The following is a 21,956-nucleotide window of genomic DNA, read 5'->3' as shown; positions in this document are numbered from 1 at the left end:
CTTCGTCTTGGTCGCGGACGGACAAGCGGACAAACGGACAGGCGGACAAATGGACAAGCGGGCCGACGGACCGACGGACCGACGGACTTCAGCGTATTTCGGTAGCTGCCGCGTAAATTACCTGCATACAAACCGCGCGCGGTTGGACAGGTAAACACATTCACTCACACACACACACACGCACACCGCTCATAAGAACCACACAGATACAGAACACGTGTGTGCAAAGAGAGTTGGAGATACAGAGCGATATACCCTACCATATAATATAGTATAATATGGTACCATGCCAAGTGTGTGTGTTGATGTCACGTCGTTTGGTTTTGGTTTTTGCGGCCGCTCCAATATTTTTCATAATATTTCAACCTCAAGATGGGAGAATGGTGGTGGTGGAGGTGGAGATTTGGGGGAACAGAGCCTTTGAATCGCCTGTAATCTGGAGCGTGGTGCTGCATTAGTGGGGATAACCACCTTCCTGGGATGTTATAAGTGGGTTTTTGGCCAAAAGGACATTGGCAAAAATCATGTAACCTTTCTTGGTTTCGCTATTAAAATAGTCTAATACTAAATTATAATATTCGTATTCAAAAGCTGATGTTTATATTTAATAATTCCTTTTATAAACATTTTTAACATATATTATTCTACAAGTAATAACCTAAAATGTCATTTTCTTCAATGGGCTAGACCGTCTTAAAAATTAGTAATTATATAAGTGGTTCAAGGCTTTACTTATACTAAACCTTGTTTTGTAAATCATCTATGTAGTTTACGATATAACCCAAGAATACTTTAAACAGTTTTGCATTCCTATCCACGAGCTTAATGTTTAATTATTTAGAATTCTTAAAAAAGACACATTTCTAGAATATTAAGGACAGTTAATGGTCCAGTTTTTGTGGCAGTGCACTCATCTGCCTGCTGGTGGCTGGCTGCTCATTTGTCTGGCCCGGCTCAGACGCAAGTTCTGCGCACTTCTGGAGCACTTCAGCTGCCACAGGGTCTCCTCCGTTTTCTGCCCGAGATTTGGAGTGGGAATGTTGGGAATGGGGATGGGTAGAGGTATTGGTGGAGGAGGTATGGATGGGGATGGGTACCGATGGAAAGATTGGATGCTGCTGCGCATGCGCAGGATGGCAGTCTCGCTTTTGCGTTTCTGTTTTGTTGTGACAGGGATTGTGAACTGAGAACTGCGAACTGCGAACTGGGACTGGGATTGGGATTGGGATAGTAGGGACTGCCAACTGGGATTGCCTTACCTTGTCGAGGACTACTGCTCGGCTCCCTAAAGTGCCCCCATTGTTCCCTTCGATCCCTTGGCCACTTGGCGTTGTTGGCTGTTGTTAAACAAGCGAAACTTTGTGCCCGATAATGATCTACATGGGATTGCGAAGATGTTCGAGGGCCCGCAGTTTAGCGTAGTGCGAACAGATGGCCCAGAACACGCACTGCGCAAAAATCTTAATCAAATCTTAAATACGCATATAGTAGTATCTTAACTAACAGACACTTTTGGACATGGTCATTTAAATATTTATCACATTTTTAACTTTCCTAACTACAATGTTAAATTATTATTTGTGATATGATGTTCCTAATGTCTATGATATTTTTTGCTGTGCAAAGAAATATTTCTTTCTGGCAAAAGACCAATGCCTCAGCATCTTAATCAGTTTCGAGCAAGTTTCTTCATTGATGAGGGAATTCATAAAGAGTGGAACCAAACCGAAATTCTAGAGTGGGAGAGTGCTGAGTTTTTCCAACGAACCGCTCGACACCCGCCCGCTGCGTCTTGAGTCCTTGCTGAAAAAAAAAGAAAGGAAAACAAAACAACGCTGATCTCACACCAGAGATTCTCAAGTGGTTCGCCTCGCAGGAGGCAATCATCAATCAAGCGCAGGAAACGCTCTTCACGCCATTGAGGAACTTGAGGAACCTCGTTCTCCTCGAGCCTCGTCCTGCGTATCCTGGCGAGTCTGCCCTATCACGTAACGTGCAATGCGTGTCCCTGCGTCCTTTGAAAGTCATTAAGCGTCGAGTCCTTTGTCGCAGCCTCTCGAGTCCAAACAATGAAGATGTGAAAGTGCACGCTTTCCCTGGCGATGAGACAAAAGACCCTGGGCCTGGGCCTCGAAAACCCATAACGAAATACCCCGACCTAGCCAGAAAAACCCAACCCAAATCCAATCCATTGCGAGGCGCAGGCGCATAGACACAGCGACGCCTCATTCCTTTGTCCCGTCTCAAGTGCCTAAATGATTTCCCGGAATTTACACCCTGCCTCTGCTTACAGGTGATTGATATCGATCCCTTCTGGCTGCCGACAACCGAGGAGGAGCTGATGCACTTCGGCGAGAAGGCGGACTCAGCCAACCGGGCCAAGGTCTACATGGACAGTGTCCGGCGGAGGAAGGGCCTCTTCGTGGACGAGCAGGTGGTGGAGCATGCCGAGAAGCAGCGCACCCTCTCCAAGAACAAGTGATTTCGCAGGAAACTTGGAGTAAGTTTTTAAATTAACAAAAATTGGATTAAAGAAAACCCCTTCCTTTGAAAGATGATCACTGTCTATTTAAAAAATACAATTTTTCATAGAACATTATAATAATCTGGATAGGAAATCAAATCTAAAGATGCTTGACTAACTTTGAAAAATATATAATTTCAAATTTGTTTATTTTTAAAGCAAATCTTGTAATGTTCTAAAATAATGTACTTTTCTAACCATTTCTTGGTAAGCCTCTACTTTTTTATTTAATAAATAACAACTCAATCAAACTTTTTTAAAACCCCGGAAAAATGATAAAGGTATTTAAATCAATTGATAGAAATCCCAATTCGAGTACCTGTAAATGCAAATTCATGAATGGTAAGTCCAGAGTTAGGAAAATATAGAATATTTATTGAAGGTGCTTGTATGGGATTGATATCCATGGGAAACATTTCCCATGCAATAGCTGCCTTCCCTGAATTCATGTCTTTTTTAGGAATCATAGTGTGTAATATGTAAAAGCCTAGCTAACTTTTATCCTCCTCAGAAGTAGTCTCCTGGATAGCCTCCTTTTGGCTTATAAGTCCGCTTTCCTTCTCTGGAACTTCTGGAACGGCCAGTGAGTTCTTGCCCAAAATAATATGAATGCAACTTAAAATTAGATATAAAAAAAATTAGTAAAAGGTGGAAAAAAAGGGTTTCAAGATTACTTACAGTGTCAGTACAAAGACAGCTATCTGGGTGACAATAGTTAGCATAAAGACAGTTCCTCCATAATTGGTATTCATGGTGGCCAGATAAAGTTGCGAATAGCAAACACCGCTGATAAGGGGCACCGCATTATCGCAAACAGAGAGTAGGGCGAATACCTTTCCACGCTCCGATGTGGGTACAATTTTAGAGGCCATGGCCCTGATCATGGGACCCACAATCGGACCCAAACTACAGACCACGGCTCCAGCGTAGAGCAAATCGGTATTGGTGGCAAAATAGAAGAACAATCGGGCTATCGAATGGGCCCAGGTGCCAACAAAGACGATGGCCTACGATAGATAGGGAAGTTAAATAATAATAATAACCATATAATATAATAATAATAATAAATGTAATCATTTTATCATATGTCTATCCGGTTCATTAAACTTGCGATAAGCTCTTCAAAATAATATTAATAAATAAAAAGGGTTTAAATTATATTTTAAAATCGAAATGGTCATAAAATGTACATATGTGATTAGGATCATATAACTAAATTTTTGGACGTACCGTATCGCTCCAACCCAGAAGCTTGTTCATCAGTGGCACCCCTAGTAGCATGGCAATCACGTAGGCTGACGACTTGAAGGTCTTAAAGTTGCTGAACGCACTGACATCCCAGTTGAACTTGCCCTGGGTGTACATGTACAGGTAATGGCCCTCGTCCCGCTGGAATGTGTACAGGGCCATGCTGATCATCAGGATGATGAGAAAGCTGCGTCTGTGGCCTTTTCGCGGTTTCGCCAGCACCGTCAGCGAGTCCTTCATGTGCTGCATGTCAAAGTAGTCGCCCCAGAATCCACACCAGCCGAGTTCCCTCAACGAACGCTGTCTGGGAGTCGTCTGCCACTGAAAGTTGCAGTAAAAACATTACGTTATATTTAGGTTTTATCCGCGCTCTATAAATTAATGGATAAAAACCTTGGAGGAGTAATGGATAGGGACACCCATATATATAAAATTTCTAAGCTTTTTAATCCTAGCTTAGAACAGAACCCAAATAACTATAATTAGTATCTATTCTATGAGTATTATTTTATTATACCCGTTACTCGTAGAGTAAAAGGGTATACTAGATTCGTCGGAAAGTATGTAACAGGCAGAAGGAAGCGTTTCCGACCCCATAAAGTATATATATTCTTGATCAGGATCACTAGCCGAGTCGATCTAGCCATGTCCGTCTGTCCGTCTGTCCGTCTGTCCGGATGAACGCTGAGATCTCGGAAACTATGGGAGCTAGGCTATTGAGATTTGGCGTGCAGATTCCTGAGCTTCCTACGCAGCGCAAGTTTGTTTCAGTAGACTGCCACGCCCACTCTAACGCCCACAAACCGCCCAAAACTGTGGCTCCTACAGTTTTGATGCTAGATAGAAAATTTTAACTGAAATGTAATGTTCTCATCAATACCTATCGATTGACCCAAAAAAAAATTTGCCACGCCCACTTTAACGCCCACAAACCGCAAAACCCTGTGACGCCCACAATTTTCATGCTAGATAAAAAATTTTAACTGAAATGTATTGGTCTCGTCAATACCTATCGATTGATCCAAAAAAAAATTTGGCACGCCCACTTTAACGCCCACAAACCGCAAAACCCTGTGACGCCCACAATTTTCATGCTAGATAAAAAATTTTAACTGAAATGTATTGGTCTCGTCAATACCTATCGATTGATCCAAAAAAAATTTGCCACGCCCACTCTAACGCCCATAACGCTTAAATCTGTATACCGCCGGTAGGTGGCGCATTTTAATCTCGCTTTGCTGCTTGCATATCTCCATTTAGCTGAGTAACGGGTATCTGATAGTCGAGGTACTCGACTATAGCGTTCTCCCTTGTTTTTATTTTTACTTCTATCAGAACAAAATATTACTCAAAATCGGATAGCTATTTTTGTAAAGGATACTTTAAAAGAAGTAAAGGGTAAATAATGGTAAATAGTTATAACACATACTTTCTGAAAGGCTTAAAAATTTCCGAAATTCATTTGATTTTCTACTGTTTTTAGATATATACTTTATAAAAGACTTGTATTAAATGATCCTATATGCAGGACTGCCAAACTCACCTTAAGGGCGCACAAAGTGTAGATAATGGCCAGTGCCAGAAGCGAGGCGTTCACGGTGAACATGTCCGCGTAGGACTGATTGAAGACATTGTAGTAGAGATGCGATCCCAGGGCCACGCCCAGGGGCATGGCACTGAGATAGATCACGTCCAGAATGGTCACCCGCATGGTGCGCTGCTCCAGCGTGGAAATGTCCGAGATGTAGGCGAAACAGGAGGCAAAAATGGCCACATCCGCACCCGTCAAGGCCGATGGCAGGGTGGCCGTATAGATGATGTACTGCACCGGCCACGTGGGCATCCTGGCATTGACCACTATCATCGTGGAGTAAATGAACTTGCCCACCAGTCCCATGAGCATCGGCAACTTTCTGCCTCGACGATCGGAGAAGGAGCCCAGAAAAAGGGCCAAAATTATGGTGAAAACGTGGGCGGAGATGCTCTCCCACTGGAGGAACCGGGCATTGGTCGATGTGGACTTTCTCCAGTACTCCTCGTTCTCCGCCTTGTTGAGATTCCGGCAGATCTCCTCCGTGAAATTGTTGTTCACCCGACAGGACTTGTACAGGAAGAAGTTCTGCTCCACCACCGAGGTGATCATGAAGGCGGACATGTACAGGAACATTGTGGGCTCCACGGAGGTCGATTTGACCACGTGCCACGCCCACTGGCAGGCGGTGCGTCCCGACCCCTCGTCCCGATGCCCCCTAGCATCACCGGAAGCGCTGTTCTCACTGTTTTCACTAGTCCGACTGTCGCGTCTTTGTGCCGCATTTCCGGTGGGTGCCTGCAAGTATGCAAGGGATTTTGGAATTCGCGTTTTTCTTGATGCTGGCAATGCCGTCGGTTTTGAGGAGAACTGAGGGTTGCGCTCTGACCAAACTTTGAAACTCGTTTTAAAAAGATGTATACTCTACCAAGAGGTGGTTTTGATATTAAATCGTTTTCATATTTTTCTATACGCGAATGGATTTATTTACATATGAAGGTTAAATATTAGAAGAAGTTCTACTGCACATACATATATTAGCTTCTTGAGTTTATTAAAACTATCCAATTTTAACATAATCATTTTCGTATATCATTTAAAATCAATAGTTATAATATTTACTGGCAACATCTAAATTCCTTTAAAGTAAATATTTTTAAAATTGTATACAAACATTTGTTTAGGTCTGATATTAATTTTTTGATTTTCCAAAAACGTTTTTTTTATAATATAATATAATATACTTTTTTAATTTTTTCCACATTTTCTCTATATCAGTACAGTAGAGCATTCGTATGTCACCATGACCTTAACATTTTGACCGGCACCACATGGTGATACTTTTTTTTAGCTAGTAAACAAAGTGATAAGCATCTTCTCGTATTACATTTTATGAATTTTACGAGTATTTGTTCACTATTTTTCGTTTTGAAACGATACACAAAATATAAAATCAATAATGCATAACAGATTCGAAATTGAAGGTCATGTCTGTTGTTTCTGTTTTTTTTTTCAAAGTAGTTTTTCAGTTTGCTTGGGTTCCCCGCGCGTTGATTTGGCATCATATTGGCATACGTAATCGTTTAACGAATCCCGACGCTTTAATTTATGTGATTTATTTAAATGCGAAAAATCAGAACTAATTGCGCTGAAGTTATTTCTTTATTTTGGTCCACCACTTTGTGTTTTTGTTAAATTTAGCCGCGTCGCAAACAAAAACAAACCACTTAGCGGCTGACAAAATTGAGCAAAACACTCACCTCTGTGGCGCTCATTTTCACTCTGCGCACTCGCCTTCTCTCCCGCGATGTTAAATGTGTTTTCTTTTCGGTTTTAGGGGTGTTGGGTTCAAAGCTTTTTACCGCTAAGCTTTCGAAATTCAAAATTTAACCGCCAAAGGCAGCTTATCAATTGATTAAATTTTCAATATTTGCATGGCAATCGTGGTTTGTTTTGCAAATTTGTCGGAGATTAGACTTCTGAGAGTAAACGTTCAATTTTAGGGTATATCAGTAAAAGGTTATTTCACTTAAACAAATTTTTTATTTTTACCAATTATTGTTAGGAATGGTTTATATTCTGTAATGTTAGTAGTTGTTTTTAAGTTGGTAAAAATATATACATCATGAGCTCTTCATTCTTATTTGTTATTTATATTAGAATTAAAACCGTAGAATTTAATTATTAAATCGGTTATTTCTCCTAATTATAGATTTAATTGTTAACACGTGTGGCTTTATTAAACCATTTTATTTACCGTCTTCTAGAATTTTTTTTATATATTTTCCATACTCCCTTATCGAACCGCACGTACCTTTCCTTTTCGATTTAAGATCAAAAACGTGCCATAAAACACTAAACGCGATAAGGTGTTATGAAGTTTAATTATAGACCAATTAGGTTTGGATTTACACCACTGCCTGCCATTTAAAGCGATAACTGTTTTCAGTTGCCAGCCAAATGGCTAGGTTTTTAATTACTAAACAGATTTTCTGTGTTGTTTACTGTGCGCAATAATAAACCATAGATATTATATTTTTGTTGAACTGTTTCTGCTGCTGTTGCCATTTGTTTGTGTATTGAATATCACATCATTACGTTGCACTTATTTTCTACTGATATTATGAATATTTTCAACCGGTCGGATGCGACTTATCCGCTTAATAGCTCGACGGCAACTGAGAACCCAGAGGGCAGTTCCTTCCACTCAAAAACGGCTTATCAGCCAAAAAGCTGATACTGATACTCTTTTGAATTGGCCTCCAATGCAATCTGAGCTACTATTTAGATTATTCTTCACTCTATATTATTAAGTATGCAATGGGATTTTCCCATAGGTTGAAAAACCTTTTTAATCCTCAAACTTTTTTCTTTTATTTCAGACCTCAAACGCTTTTCAGCCTGACACAAAAAACTCTATATTAAATTGTGTGTTGAGGAATGACATACACGTTTTGTTTTGTACAATGCATTTATAAACAAATAAAATGTAAAAATTGTATAAAACTGTTAAAAAATAAATAATTTTGTTTTTATAAAAAATATTTATACATTTTAAACTCTTTTATTTTAAACATGATCTAGAAATTTTACACCGGGTAGGTGGAAACTGCCTAAAAGTATGCCAGCATAAAATCACACTGAACGTTTAAAAGTAAGTTTCTGTTATTGTTTAAAGTGCATTGTGCGGTTTAAACAATAGTTGCAAAGGCCAGTGCTTAGAGTTTACTAATATCAGGTAGGATTATAGTATGCAGACCATTCATTTTTCTTAAAATCCTTTTGTAAAACGTTAAGTTAAAGATTCCAGGACAACATGAGTACCACATGAGTACAACCACCATTTAGAAAATTAGTTTTTCACAGGTGTGACAATCACAGCTGTAGGTACGCAGACATTTATTTATTCTGAATTAATTTCTGGGTCCCCTTTTGCACGATATGAATGCGAAAGCCCGTAGCAAAACAGAGACGAGAATGGGTTCCCATCTGGTTGTTGGCTTTCCCGAGGCAGCGGCGGTTTTCCCGCTGGCTGCTTGGATGACTCTGGCCCTGCGGGGCTTCCCGGTGGGTTGGTCTGGACTGCATTTTCCGCTGGCAATGGTAATTGGAGCCGCCGCCTAAGTCCGCTGCTTCCCAAGCGGTCGGGAAACAGCAAGACGATCGAATGCTCGCTGCCAGGGCCACCCTAAAGATTGTGGGCCCCGCACCTCAGATCCCAAGTTTACCATATTTGCATTGTGGGGTGCTGGGCACCACTGTGGTCATTAGTAGGGAGAACATTTATTTAAATGATAAAAAATTATATAATAGCTCAGATTGAACCTCCTTAAGCTAATGTGTTAAAAAATCTGAAAAATACGTTCGAGTAACAATTCTTGAACTTATTGAATAAAGAAGTACATATACATTGGGTCTTAAACTAAACGAAAAATATACATGCTTTAAAAATATTCAAACAAAAAAATTTGCTTAAAAGCTTGTGTAATCATAGAAAAAATACATGTTTAAATTATAGTACTCTAATAATTTAAAAAAAGGGAGAGTAAGGGTTTTATAGCTATATACACATAACCTTCATAAGCAACATATCTTTATAATAATAATACATACTTTTTAAAATTACCATATTAACACTAGTCTTTTAATACAATATGTATTCATTTTTGTTATGAGATTTGTTCTAAGTAATCTATTTTTATAGACCGAGTTTCTTAATTCCCAGTGCCTTTTATCCAATACTCACTGTGCCTGTCTATCTTACCGTCAACTTGGCTGTGACAACTTCTCAGCAGGGTTTAGCTGGTTAGTTGTTGCCCAGCTGTGGCACGCTTCGGTTCAGAAAAAATCAGACTCCTCAGCCGTGAGATCTAGTGAGGTAGAACCCAAAGACAATGTCGGACTCAGAGAGCAAGCTGATCGATGTGGAGGCCCCGGGACCTCCAGCTCCGGTGGAGCAACACGAGCTGCAATTGATGCCGGTGGGCAGTACCATCGAGGTGCCCAGCCTGGACAGCACACCCAAGTTGTCGAAACGCAATAGTTCGGAAAGGAGTTTGCCCCTAAGGAGCTACAGCAAATGGTCGCCCACGGAACAGGGAGCCACCTTGGTGTGGAGGGATCTCTGCGTGTATACCAATGTTGGGGGTTCCGGCCAGCGAATGAAGCGGATCATCAACAACTCCACGGGGGCCATTCAACCGGGCACTCTGATGGCTTTAATGGGCTCGAGGTAAGCTGCTGCAGAAATCGATACCACTTGAGATCAGGTGCACTCGAGTGGAATGTGCCCGAGACACAAGATGACCAAAAACGTGTTAACTATGTCAAGTCCTCTAATTTTTGTCTTATTATAACAACCATACTGATAAGCAAAGATTTCTCTAAGTTTCGTCCCCTCATAAAACATCTCCCATTCACAGTGGCTCTGGAAAGACAACACTAATGTCGACACTTGCCTTTCGACAGCCGGGTAAGTTGTACTACCGAGTAGTTCCGCCGATAAGATTAGACTGATCCCCATTATCTCCGTCCCGTTCCATTTGCATTGGGATCTGCGCTGCAGCCGGGACCGTGGTTCAAGGCGACATTCTGATAAACGGCCGGCGCATCGGGCCCTTCATGCACCGCATCAGCGGCTACGTCTACCAGGATGACCTCTTTCTCGGATCTCTGACTGTTCTGGAGCACTTGAACTTTATGGTATGGTATGGTATGGGTGATGCACGTAGACCTCTGTGTATCTTAAGGGGGATTATGTCTCTTTACGAGACTCTATAAATAGAATATTTTGTCTTTGGAGGTGCTTCGCAAGTTCTTTGGGAAGTTATAAAAAATTCTTTACTTTCTTTGTATTTTTATTCAGGTTACTTATAGATAGACCCTACTATCTGGAGTTAAAATTGAAATGTTTCTTTTTTATTTTAGAAAAAGTTTGTAGTATATTTTTATAAATAATTGTTTGGCCTTTATACAAGTTTTTATACCCGTTACTCGTAGAGTAAAAGGGTATACTAGATTCGTCGGAAAGTATGTAACAGGCAGAAGGAAGCGTTTCCGACCCCACAAAGTATATATATTCTTGATCAGGATCACTAGCCGAGTCAATCTAGCCATGTCCGTCTGTCCGTCTGTCCGTCTGTCTGTCCGTCCGGATGAACGCTGAGATCTCGGAAACTATGGGAGCTAGGCTATTGAGATTTGGCGTGCAGATACCTGAGCTTCTTACGCAGCGCAAGTTTGTTTCAGCACAGTGCCACGCCCACTCTAACGCCCACAAACCGCCCAAAACTGTGGCTCCTACAGTTTTGATGCTAGAATAAAAATTTTAACTGAAATGTATTGTTCTCATCAATACCTATCGATTGACCCAAAAAAAAGTTTGCCACGCCCACTTTAACGCCCACAAACCGCGAAAACCTGTGACGCCCACAATTTTCATGCTAGATAAAAAATTTTAACTGAAATGTATTGGTCTCGTCGATACCTATCGATTGATCCAAAAAAAATTTTCCACGCCCACTCTAACGCCCATAACGCTTAAATCTGTATACCGCCGGTAGGTGGCGCATTTTAATCTCGCTTTGCTGCTTGCATATCTCCATATAGCTGAGTAACGGGTATCTGATAGTCGAGGTACTCGACTATAGCGTTCTTCCTTGTTTTTTAATGAGAACACTTTAGCATTGGCAGTTTATTTTGAACTAAGCTGAAAAAATATTTACTTAAACAATTTAAGCTAAACAACGATATTACTAACATCAGTAATCAATTGTTTTGTATATTCCGTTTTCGGATAAATATACTAGACTATACTATATATTCTAAATAATACTATCCCCTTACATTCCAGGCCCACCTTCGCCTGGATCGTCGGGTGTCCAAAGAGGAACGTCGTCTTATAATCAACGAACTGCTGGAGCGAACCGGCCTTCTATCGGCGGCCCAAACTCGAATTGGCAGTGGCGATGACAAGAAGGTTCTTTCGGGCGGAGAGCGAAAACGATTGGCCTTCGCCGTGGAGCTGCTCAACAATCCGGTGATCCTGTTCTGCGATGAGCCCACCACGGGCCTGGACTCCTACAGTGCCCAACAGCTGGTGGCCACCTTGTACGAGTTGGCCCAGAAGGGCACCACCATCCTGTGCACCATTCACCAGCCGAGTTCGCAGCTCTTCGACAACTTCAACAATGTGATGCTGCTGGCCGATGGCAGAGTGGCCTTCACGGGTTCGCCACAGCACGCCCTGAGTTTCTTCGCCAATCATGGCTACTACTGCCCGGAGGCTTACAATCCGGCGGATTTCCTCATTGGCGTCCTGGCCACCGATCCTGGCTATGAGCAGGCCTCGCAAAGATCGGCGCAGCACCTTTGTGATCAGTTTGCCGTCAGTTCGGCGGCCAAGCAGAGGGATATGCTGGTGAATCTGGAGATCCATATGGCCCAGTCGGGCAACTTCCCCTTCGACACGGAGGTAGAGTCCTTCAGGGGCGTGGCCTGGTATAAACGTTTCCAAGTGGTGTGGCTGAGGGCATCGCTTACCCTGTTCAGGGATCCCACGATCCAGTGGTTGAGGTTCGTTCAGAAGATCGCCATGGCATTTATTATCGGAGCTTGTTTTGCCGGCACCACGGAACCATCGCAGCTGGGAGTTCAGGCGGTACAGGGAGCACTTTTCATCATGATATCGGAGAATACCTACCATCCCATGTACTCCGTGCTCAACCTCTTTCCCCAGGGATTCCCGCTCTTCATGAGGGAAACCCGATCTGGATTGTATTCCACGGGACAGTATTATACTGCCAATATTCTGGCATTGGTAAGTGCTGAAGAGTTTTGTAACCATCACTTGCAGTTGTCTTTTTCCGTAACTCAAACATCCCTAACTAAAAGTCTCTATAAAGTGAGCTAGTTCTATTGGCAATAACTTAAAGTCTCTATAACTTAAACTCTTTTGGCGGCAGATGGTTCGAGTTACAAAGTCTAAAATCTATTACTATTGATCTTAACTCTATGGCTCGAAGTCTCTGTCATTTTTTGGAGATATATGGTTCGAGTTATGAAAGTTCGACTTTATATCTGTTACACTTTACCTTACTATTTGTACTTTGTTAGCTACCTGGAATGATAATTGAGCCCTTTATATTCGTGATAATCTGCTACTGGCTGACGGGTCTGAGGTCCACCTTCTATGCCTTCGGAGTGACTGCCATGAGTGTGGTGCTGGTGATGAATGTGGCCACAGCCTGTGGTTGCTTCTTCTCCACGGCTTTCAACTCAGTACCGCTGGCAATGGCTTATTTGGTGCCACTGGATTATATATTTATGATCACCTCGGGTATCTTTATACAAGTGAAGTGAGTGATGTTTAAATTGTGTTTGGGAAACCATTACTGTCAAGGGTATACTTATTTACAGCTCCTTACCAGTGGCATTTTGGTGGACCCAATTTCTCTCCTGGATGCTGTATGCCAATGAGGCTATGACTGTTGCTCAGTGGTCGGGAGTGCAGAATATTAGTAAGTGTTTGGAACAGAACCCACTTTAAAGGATTGGTTATTAATCTTTTTTATAGCGTGCTTCCAGGAGAGTGCCGACTTGCCCTGCTTTCACACGGGTCAGGATGTTTTGGACAAGTACAGCTTCAGCGAGAGCAATGTCTATAGGAATTTACTGGCCATGGTGGGGCTGTACTTTGGGTTCCATTTACTGGGTTACTACTGTCTTTGGCGAAGGGCCCGGAAGCTGTGAGAGCTCTCAGCTCGAATGCTGTAAATATAATAACTACCAAGCTATGAATTCATCCAATAAATAATGTCTAGAATTTCCAAATTAATAGCGCCATTTATTAACACATTTGTTTTTTATTTTCCTTGTTAACTGCACAATGAAACATTTACATTGACTGGGTTTATTTTTGTCCTTATTAACTTGAAACTAAACATCGAAGCTAATCAACATCAAGTTCAATACACGCATACACTTAAGTTTAAACTATATAGGATACTTCATTCTCAGTTAAATTATAGTTCGTAGCTAGCCGTAGTCAAAGTGGCCGAGAGGCTTTCGTAAAATTTGCGAGTTAAAACTAAGTAACAAAAGGTTATAAAATAATTTATGCATCTTTTTCATCTTCTTCATAGAAATCACAGCGAGAATTTTGTATGTTTTTCCTTTTTTTGTTTGCGCATAATATATGTTGCATCCATTCTAAAGTTATAATTACATTTAGTGTTGATGCTTTCAGCAACATTGAGACATACAGACATTGAAACACATTTAACGTTACATATAAACGATACTGTTTTAACATTTAACATTACTCGTATTTGATACTCTGTTTATTTAAACTTATATTCAAGTAAATATCGTTTGTGCAACAATTCAATATGGTTCTCTTGTTGCTCTTCAATTGACAGATTTTGGTTTTAGTTTATGAAAGAACACCAGCTCTGGATAGCCACAAAAAATACCTTTTATCGATATGGTGATGCTTGGAATATAGTTCCATGGAAATTGTTATTTAATGTTGTTCCTTAGCTTGGTGTGGTGTCTTTCGGGGAATGCAATTGGACCTTTCATCGTAACATTACATTTAAAACTTCCTGTGAAGTTGATTTAATATTTAATTATGAAATTAATTGGCAAGTATTTTTTAAATGTAATCTGTTAAACACAAATGTAAAACTCATTGAAATACATTTTCTAAGAATTTAATTAATTTATAGCTTACAATTGCATTCCCCAACAACATGTAGTACTTAGTTTGTTTGTTCGTTTGACAATAAACATTAAATTCGATTTCTTTTGCACACTTATGCCATTTAAATTTACACTCTACTGCAAATACACTTAGGAACCTTACACACCTACACTCCTTTCCAAGGACCTTCCTCCGAACTTACAACCTATCGAATGCCTAACAGTTCTAACAATGCTCTTTGGTACCCAGTTGAAGTGCAAAACTTGCTTTCGTACTTTAGTTATGTGTGTGATATGGAATTTACTTGTTTGTTGGTGCCCTGAAACGCTAACTGAGGAACATGTAAAGCTACAATAAATGCGAGATCATACGAGGGATAGGGAAAAGCTGGAAGTAAAGTCGAACTTCTGTAGATCGATACTTTTTAAGAAGGGTTGGTATAACTGAAGTCTACAAAAGTGTATTTCTTGTTTTTATATTTAAAAAAAATTATAAAGTCTTTCATAATACAGAAGTATAAAGTTTAGAATAGGTATTTTTCCCAAGTTTTCAATAATGTTACTATCTTATTTTATAGCCATCATATAGATTGAAGTACTATTCCTTAAAGATGACCGGGGTTTTAATAAAACAGAAAAGTACCCAGCTAAAGAAGTTCGACTGTACTGAATACTGGCAAGCCCAATCAATCTTCAAGCCACCTCTTCTTACCCTAACCATTACCATCATTACCGCTATCCTTACCTTACCCTTACCTTTAGATATACTGCTACCTCTATAGAGGCTTATAAGCCTAGGCTAAGTGCCGGTAGTTTTGTACATATTTACACGGCTGCCTGCGCATCCTTTACGTGCTGACATCCTGCAGGACACCGGTCCTCGGGCTACTGCCCCCGCCCCCCGTTCCCATGCCGGAAACCGATCCGTTCGTGCTGCTGATGAGCACCATGCTCCGGCTGTTGGGCAGGACAAAGACGTCGGTGGTCAGCTGGCCGATGGGGCTCATGGACTGCGAGGTCTTTATGGGACTTCGGTTGGGTTCCAGTGAGGCTGTTCGGGGCTGCCAGTCCTGTGATGAGTTCTCCGTGGAAGATTGGCCAGGCACCGAGGAGCCACCGCTCTCCAGGGTTCCCGGCGCCGTCTGCGTGGAGCTCTGGCTCTCGTTGGACAACAATCTAGTGGTTGTGGAGGTGGTAAAACTGGCCGCAATGGTGGTCACCGAACGGCGCTTCTTGGGCTGCGCCGAGGAGTTGGATGACCCCGAGGAGGAGGAGAAGGGTGTGGCTGTGGTGGTCACCATCTCCGTCACATTGAAGCTCACAATGGTGTCCCTTTTCCGCAGAGTGGTGGTGGTGGAGCTGCTCGTCTCACCCCGGAGATTCTGCTGCTGCTTGTTGCTCAGATCCGACAGACTGATGTTGTTCTTCAGCAGAATCTCCAGGTTTTCAATGGAGTCCTTCAAACCAATCTTCTCATCCCGGGCTATCTCATCCTTGAGATCCGCCACCAGGGTCCTTGGCGGAGCAGTGGGCGTGGCCAGGGACTTGCTGGCTCCTCCACATTCCGAGCAACTGTCAGTGGTTGTGGGATTTGGATTACAACTGCGCAGGATGGTGGGCAGGGCGCCAATGGTGACCACACTGGAGCTGTTGGAAATACTGGGGGTTATTCCCGTGGAGCTGCTCACGGTGGTGCCGAAGGAAGAGGATATGTTGTGCTGCCGGCAGAGGGACTTCCTTCGCTGCGCCGTCAGATTCTGCATATTGGAGTTCATATCGATGTCTGGCGAGGGCAGCAGGTCATCCTCCTGCTCCAAGTAATCCTCCTTGGTCTGATCCAGCTGCTTTTCCTTATCGGTGGCCGACTTATCCGGCTCCTTGACCAAAGTCAAGGTCTTGGGTGGCTCAATTTCGACCTGGGCCAGGTCCTCCTTGACTTCGATGGGCTTCTTGCCCTTGAGGAAGTAGGTGATCATGGAGCCCTTGCCCTTCACATCCACGCTGCCACGGCAGGTGAGCTCGAAGCCGCGCCCCTCAAGGATCTGCTGCATCTCCTGGGTCACCTGGTGGAATGATGAAAGGAGAACAAGCGATAACATAAATTCCGGCTGACAAGTTCAATGGCTGCAGCCGTGGGCACAAGGAGCTGGCTCAGCTTTTATTGATTCACCCACTCACCCGTGGCTACATATTTCATGATAACACCCAGGAACCCAATCCCCTCGAGCGTCGCCCGCTTAATAATTTATTTCCTTTGCAAATTTTCTTCGCCTTTGCTTCGTTTTATTGACAGCATCGAAGCACGGCAAATAAAATCAAGTGCGCATTTTTATCTGTATATGTACATCCACACATTACTGTATTGAGGTGGACCATTGTTTTCACTGAAGTAGTTATGTTAAAGTGTTATGTGTTATATAATAAATTTATATTTAGTTTTCTTATAAATATTTTCTTAGTTTATTAATTTTTTCTGTGGCCATAACTTGATTTTTAATCGATTTTAGCATAAAACTTAAAAAAAAAAATCGTAAGGCATTGTTTTATTCAATAATCTTATTATCATTAAGAAAGTAAAGTAATTGGCTTTCAAATTATAAATCATTCTCAAATATAGGTCCACCCCATTTCTTAAATATCTTTATCGTATTTGTGCATCTATGTATATCTGTGCCCTTTTTGTGTCTGTCTGCCTTGGCAAAAAGTTTTCGTTGGCACTAAAAACTTTGGCCCTAAAGTGGTCAGCCCAGGTGGCAATTGATTAGGTGGGCGTGGCTCCGCCCCCGCCATCATTTCGCCCTTGCCAAAAAACTTTCCCAACCAGAATCTCTCAGTTTTTGCAACAAGCGTAAACTTTAGATGGTGAAAGTGGAGACAGCATAAAATCCAGCTGAGTGCACGCGATTAGCTGATGATTTAATCAGGACTCACCTGGATGTGATCCACCAGACCTGTGGAGTCCATTCGCGAGGCCACGTTGACGGCATTGCCCCAAATGTCATATTGGGGCTTGCAGGCTCCAATGACCCCGGCCACCACAGGACCAATGTTAATCCCTGCAAACACAAAAACAAGGAATAAAATGTAGTGAAAGTAGAGTGTTAAATGTAGGAGGAAAAATATTGTATTGTAGGTTGAAAATATATATTTCAAAGTATCGTATTTAATGTTTGAATTAAATAAAAGAATATTCTGTTGCATGAAGAACATATTAAAGTGCGTTGTTTTATAATGTTTGAATCAAGGTGGAATATCTAAGACAAGATTTAAGTCATATAGTATTTATTTGAAGTATTTCTTTATGTAATAAAAAAGAATTTGAAAATAAAATCCAAGTTTATATAAAAATAGTATATAAATATTATATAAATTAACATTTCTGTATTCGAATATGATAACAAAGCAAACATGTTCAAATTTCCTATAAGAAATGGATATATTTCTAAGCAAACATCAGTAAAAAATATTTATATTGATGAAAATCTCAAAACATTCTAAGTTTCCCCTTTAAATCTAGGGGAAATGTCAAGCCAAAAAGACAAAGATTGAGTTGCTCACCTATTCGCATCCGAAAGTTGTTGAAGGAGTGCATGTTGACCTCCTCGATCTTGTCGAACAGCTGGAGGGCGTAGTCGGCCATGGCGGTCACGTGGCTGAAGTTGACCCGGTCGCAGGTGTTGGCCGTGAGTCCGGATGCCGCCATGTAAGTGGCGCCCGTGCTCTTGATTTTCTCGATGCAGCTGCCGCATGGAAGGAGGAAGGAAGATGGTGGCCGGAAATGGCCCCAACCAGCAAAGTGGTTAAAACCGTTTAGGACAGCAAAGGGGAAACGGAAATGGGGGGACTCACCGGAAGCGCTCGTCGCTGAGCAGGTCGTCGAAGTCGGCGATAATCTCGTTGAGCAGTCGCAGGCACTCCACGCCCTCGTTGTTGCCCTCCAGTTCCACGTAGAACTCGGAAAAGTTGGGAATGCTGGCGAACAAGATGCACACCGAGTCGCATTGCTCGTGGTACAGGTCCTGCAACAAAGCCAATCGAAAATTCAATTAGATTCTGGCTGGAGAGTTTCTTGCATCTGCTTATGGCTGTGCACTGAGGTGGAAACTTTTGAATTACATATGTATAAGGTTTCAGAAATTCAAGTAACCTTGTTTAAATTTAAAACTACTTATTGATGGTCCTTAACATTTCTTTAAAATGTTTTACTTATTTTTTTCATAAGAGTAAAGTTATACTTTGGTTGATTTGCATCTCATGGAAATTATAGTATGTTAAGAGCTTACAAATATTTTTCTAGGAATAGAACCATTTAATAATAGATATCTAAGCTACTATTATATATTAAAAGACCTTATTTAAAGTGTAATTTATTCAAGATGCCTATTAAATATTGAATACTCAAAATTACTCATGTCTACACTTAAGTTGGCATTGGTTTAAGCAAATAAAATATAATTAAAATTCCCAAACCAACATTTGCCCAGTGTGGTTTTGTTTGCCAGGCTCAAGTTGAGCTCATTGGCTTTTGTGCCGCTGCCAAAGTGGCTGCTCGTTGGCCATCAAATGCGGCTGCTAAGCTTGTTGAATTTGCATTTAATGCGGGAGGCTGCCACGCCCCTGATTTCCCACTTTCCCACCTTGCGGCAAGTGCAGCGAAATGGTTTAAGGCCGCATACACGTGGTCACATCACAGTTCCCTTCCCCTGACCAAAAAACCCCTCTTTCACCAGGACCTTTCGCCAATCTGAATCCTTTAGCACCAACTTACCCCCGCTCCTTTTCCTCCTGCTCCTCAACATTGGGCGCAGATTTCACAGCCACAAAGTTTTTTAATATGTTGAACAGTTTGCCTGCATGCCTCATGAATATATGGCCACTATATGACCCTATTAATGTATGCATAGTATGTACAGTTGTGCTCAGCATTATGGTTATGCAAATTGAATAATTCTTGGTTACATATTTGAGTTACATTTTAAGCATTTTATTTGAAAAGTGCCTGGTCTGACACCAATGAACTTTAAATATGACGAATTCCTTAACTTGTTGCCAGGAAAGTATTTAAATTTGGTACCTTAAATATTTATCCAATCTTAAAAAGTTATAAATTCTGAAAAATAAAATGTGCACAGAGAGAAGTAGCCAAGAACATTGTTTTTGAATTGAGAACATTGTTTTTGAATTGAGAACATTCGTTCTTAAAAACCGTGTAAGAACATTTTGGTAGCAATATAAGAACGAAATGGTGAGAAGAGAAAAGTTAAATTGAGTTTATTTAACAACTTTTTGATAAGTATACACTAATGACTGAACTAATAGTATATTTGTACATACAATGTACTTAAATACCCCCAATTCAACGTGATTCGAGCAAAATAAAAACATTTTCAACTTAAAAATGTAGTTCTATTTTTAAGAACATTTTCAACTCAGATGGGAACGTCAGAATTTTCTCTGTGTATATATTTAATAATATCTGTTTATCTAAACATATTATTACAATACCCTTTTTTCGTATCGATTTTATAAATCCGTTATATTTTTCAAAATCCATAAGTTTTAAAAGTACATTTTTTATACCATTGAGCTTTAAACATTGAAAATATAACTTTTTCGCAGTAAACTAGCTAAAGTTTTGTAATCTTAGAAGTAGTTGTGTTAACAATTAACTAACTATAATAACAGCAATTAATTTAAAAACTTAAAAATTCTAAATAATAGTATTTTAAGGTTAATCTTTAATCTAAACATTTTCTAAAACTGACAGCTTAAACATTATATCGATTTTTAATTCATATTATTTTCTTTCTAAATACACAGTGTAAAATAACATACAAAAACCAGCCAGCATTGGTATAATATTTTGTTTGACCACGATTGTATTTAATATTAGTTGCTTTGTATACTCACGTCAAGGTGCTTTTCGCGGCTCAGGAAATGCTCGGCTACGTGGACGGGCAGAATGTTTTCGAGCAGTTTTCGGTTATAAGCCTGCAGGTGCTCCATATCCTCCTTTTCCTCTGAAAAAAAAACAAGAAAAAAACGCAACAAACGGCGGCGGAAGCCCAGAAAGAGGGCAAAAAAACATAAGCGTGAAATTGAAATATCAGTTTATCAGTTTACCGAAGCGGAAAGTAAAAGCGCCGAAACAGAAAGCACAGAACTCAAAACACATTGCCATTGCCATTTCCCCGAAATGGGAAAAGCGGGGGAAATTGTGTTTTTTGAGTCTGTGTGTGTGGGTGTCTTTGTGAGTGGAAGTGCAATTGTGCACTAATACTAATGAAGTGGCTTATGCGCTGAAAGTTTTCCCAATCCCTCAGTCGCTTTTCCTCAGAGGGAATCATTTCAAATCACTGACAGTGTGTCAAACGGAAAACGGCTCTCAACTTTCCAACTCTCGAATTTTAATCACAACAATTTGAGGGGCTTCTGGGGGATTGAAGAGGAACATTCCAAATGCGTTTGTAAATTTTAGGGGAATGTTTGCAACTGTGCGTATACTTGATATTTTAAAGTTTGCCAACACTAAAGGTCTAACATAAATATGGTTTCTTATTTGGCTATGTTGGAAAGTTTGTTGTTAGAGGTGGTTTATATGGGTAGCTACATATATTGTTTGGAAAACATTTTTATAGTTGCTTTAAAAAGGGTGGTTTGGACTAGGATAATGCTTTAAAATATCCCTTTTAATCATGTAATATGTAAAATACCTAAGTTTCAAATTAAAAAACAAGGAAGAACGCTATAGTCGAGTACCTCGACTATCAGATACCCGTTACTCAGCTATATGGAGATATGCAAGCAGCAAAGCGAGATTAAAATGCGCCACCTACCGGCGGTATACAGATTTAAGCGTTATGGGCGTTAGAGTGGGCGTGTCAAATTTTTTTTGGATCAATCGATAGGTATCGACGAGACCAATACATTTCAGTTAAAATTTTTTATCTAGCATGAAAATTGTGGGCGTCACAGGTTTTCGCGGTTTGTGGGCGTTAAAGTGGGCGTGGCATACTTTTTTTTGGGTCAATCGATAGGTATTGATGAGAACAATACATTTCAGTTAAAATTTTCTATCTAGCATCAAAACTGTAGGAGTTACAGTTTTGGGCGGTTCGTGGGCGTTAGAGTGGGCGTGGCAGTCTACTGAAACAAACTTGCGCTGCGTAAGAAGCTCAGGAATCTGCACGCCAAATCTCAATAGGCTAGCTCTCATAGTTTCCGAGATCTCAGCGTTCATCCGGACGGACAGACAGACGGACAGACGGTCAGACGGACATGGCTAGATCGACTCGGCTAGTGATCCTGATCAAGAATATATATACTTTGTGGGGTCGGAAACGCTTCCTTCTGCCTGTTACATACTTTCCGACGAATCTAGTATACCCTTTTACTCTACGAGTAACGGGTATAAAAACTAAAAAGGTTCTTCCGTAAATATTCAAACTTAAA

The 21,956-nt window shown here is 40.9% G+C and overlaps 4 protein-coding genes across 9 annotated transcripts in view; 2 read left to right on the top strand and 2 right to left on the bottom strand.

Moving 5' to 3' along the window:
• LOC108011297 (elongation factor-like GTPase 1) overlaps positions 1–8,320 on the top strand; it is an 80,773-nt gene extending 72,453 nt beyond the window's left edge. Inside the window, exons 5-6 of the mRNA XM_036815922.3 lie at positions 2,294–2,500; positions 8,186–8,320. Coding sequence (XP_036671817.3) covers positions 2,294–2,482 — 189 coding nt within the window. The 3' untranslated portion in view covers positions 2,483–2,500; positions 8,186–8,320. The remainder of the gene's footprint in view (positions 1–2,293; positions 2,501–8,185) is intronic.
• LOC108011296 (probable peptidoglycan muropeptide transporter SLC46) lies at positions 2,879–7,979 on the bottom strand. Of its 2 annotated transcripts, none has more exons than XM_036815924.3 (5): positions 7,728–7,979; positions 5,316–6,101; positions 3,755–4,093; positions 3,203–3,531; positions 2,879–3,139 (listed from the first exon to the last, which is right to left on the bottom strand). In XM_036815924.3, exons 1-5 carry the CDS (start codon positions 7,728–7,730, stop codon positions 3,016–3,018), a joined length of 1,581 nt encoding a protein of 526 aa, XP_036671819.3. In that variant the 5' UTR covers positions 7,731–7,979; the 3' UTR covers positions 2,879–3,015. The 2 variants fall into 2 exon arrangements, with proteins under 2 accessions (XP_036671819.3, XP_036671818.3); XM_036815923.3 differs by lacking the exon at positions 7,728–7,979 and adding an exon at positions 7,064–7,285.
• A 1,283-nt stretch (positions 8,321–9,603) lies between the features above and the next one.
• On the top strand, positions 9,604–13,638 carry st (ATP-binding cassette transporter scarlet). The gene is made up of 7 exons (XM_017068946.4): positions 9,604–10,035; positions 10,226–10,275; positions 10,369–10,505; positions 11,656–12,621; positions 12,918–13,159; positions 13,221–13,321; positions 13,378–13,638. Exons 1-7 carry the CDS (start codon positions 9,698–9,700, stop codon positions 13,551–13,553), a joined length of 2,010 nt encoding a protein of 669 aa, XP_016924435.3. The 5' UTR covers positions 9,604–9,697; the 3' UTR covers positions 13,554–13,638.
• The window catches only part of LOC108005621 (adenylate cyclase type 6), a 47,159-nt gene continuing 38,826 nt past the window's right edge, over positions 13,624–21,956 (bottom strand). For all 5 annotated transcript variants that reach the window (XM_036815921.3, XM_065865113.2, XM_036815919.3 and 2 more), the window contains exons 25-29: positions 20,415–20,524; positions 18,354–18,523; positions 18,063–18,244; positions 17,436–17,560; positions 13,624–16,567 (exon numbers count right to left, since the gene is read on the bottom strand). In XM_036815921.3, coding sequence (XP_036671816.3) covers positions 15,353–16,567; positions 17,436–17,560; positions 18,063–18,244; positions 18,354–18,523; positions 20,415–20,524 — 1,802 coding nt within the window. In that variant the 3' untranslated portion in view covers positions 13,624–15,352. The remainder of the gene's footprint in view (positions 16,568–17,435; positions 17,561–18,062; positions 18,245–18,353; positions 18,524–20,414; positions 20,525–21,956) is intronic.

This window comes from Drosophila suzukii, chromosome 3 (assembly GCF_043229965.1).
Source record: "Drosophila suzukii chromosome 3, CBGP_Dsuzu_IsoJpt1.0, whole genome shotgun sequence".
NCBI lineage: Eukaryota > Metazoa > Arthropoda > Insecta > Diptera > Drosophilidae > Drosophila > Drosophila suzukii.
Note: the sequence above shows the minus strand (reverse complement) of the source record. Positions and strands in the feature narration are given on the sequence as shown.

Excerpts from the sequence above, each read along its gene's own strand:
- st (XM_017068946.4), top strand. The coding sequence starts at position 9,698 with ATGTCGGACTCAGAGAGCAAGCTGATCGATGTGGAGGCCCCGGGACCT. Across the intron at positions 10,276-10,368 it reads ACTTGCCTTTCGACAGCCGG|CCGGGACCGTGGTTCAAGGC; the intron begins GTAAGTTGTACT and ends TCTGCGCTGCAG. Across the intron at positions 10,506-11,655 it reads TGGAGCACTTGAACTTTATG|GCCCACCTTCGCCTGGATCG; the intron begins GTATGGTATGGT and ends CTTACATTCCAG.
- LOC108011296 (XM_036815923.3), bottom strand. Across the intron at positions 3,532-3,754 it reads TTCTGGGTTGGAGCGATACG|GCCATCGTCTTTGTTGGCAC; the intron begins GTACGTCCAAAA and ends TATCTATCGTAG. Across the intron at positions 3,140-3,202 it reads GCTGTCTTTGTACTGACACT|TTGCATTCATATTATTTTGG; the intron begins GTAAGTAATCTT and ends TCTAATTTTAAG.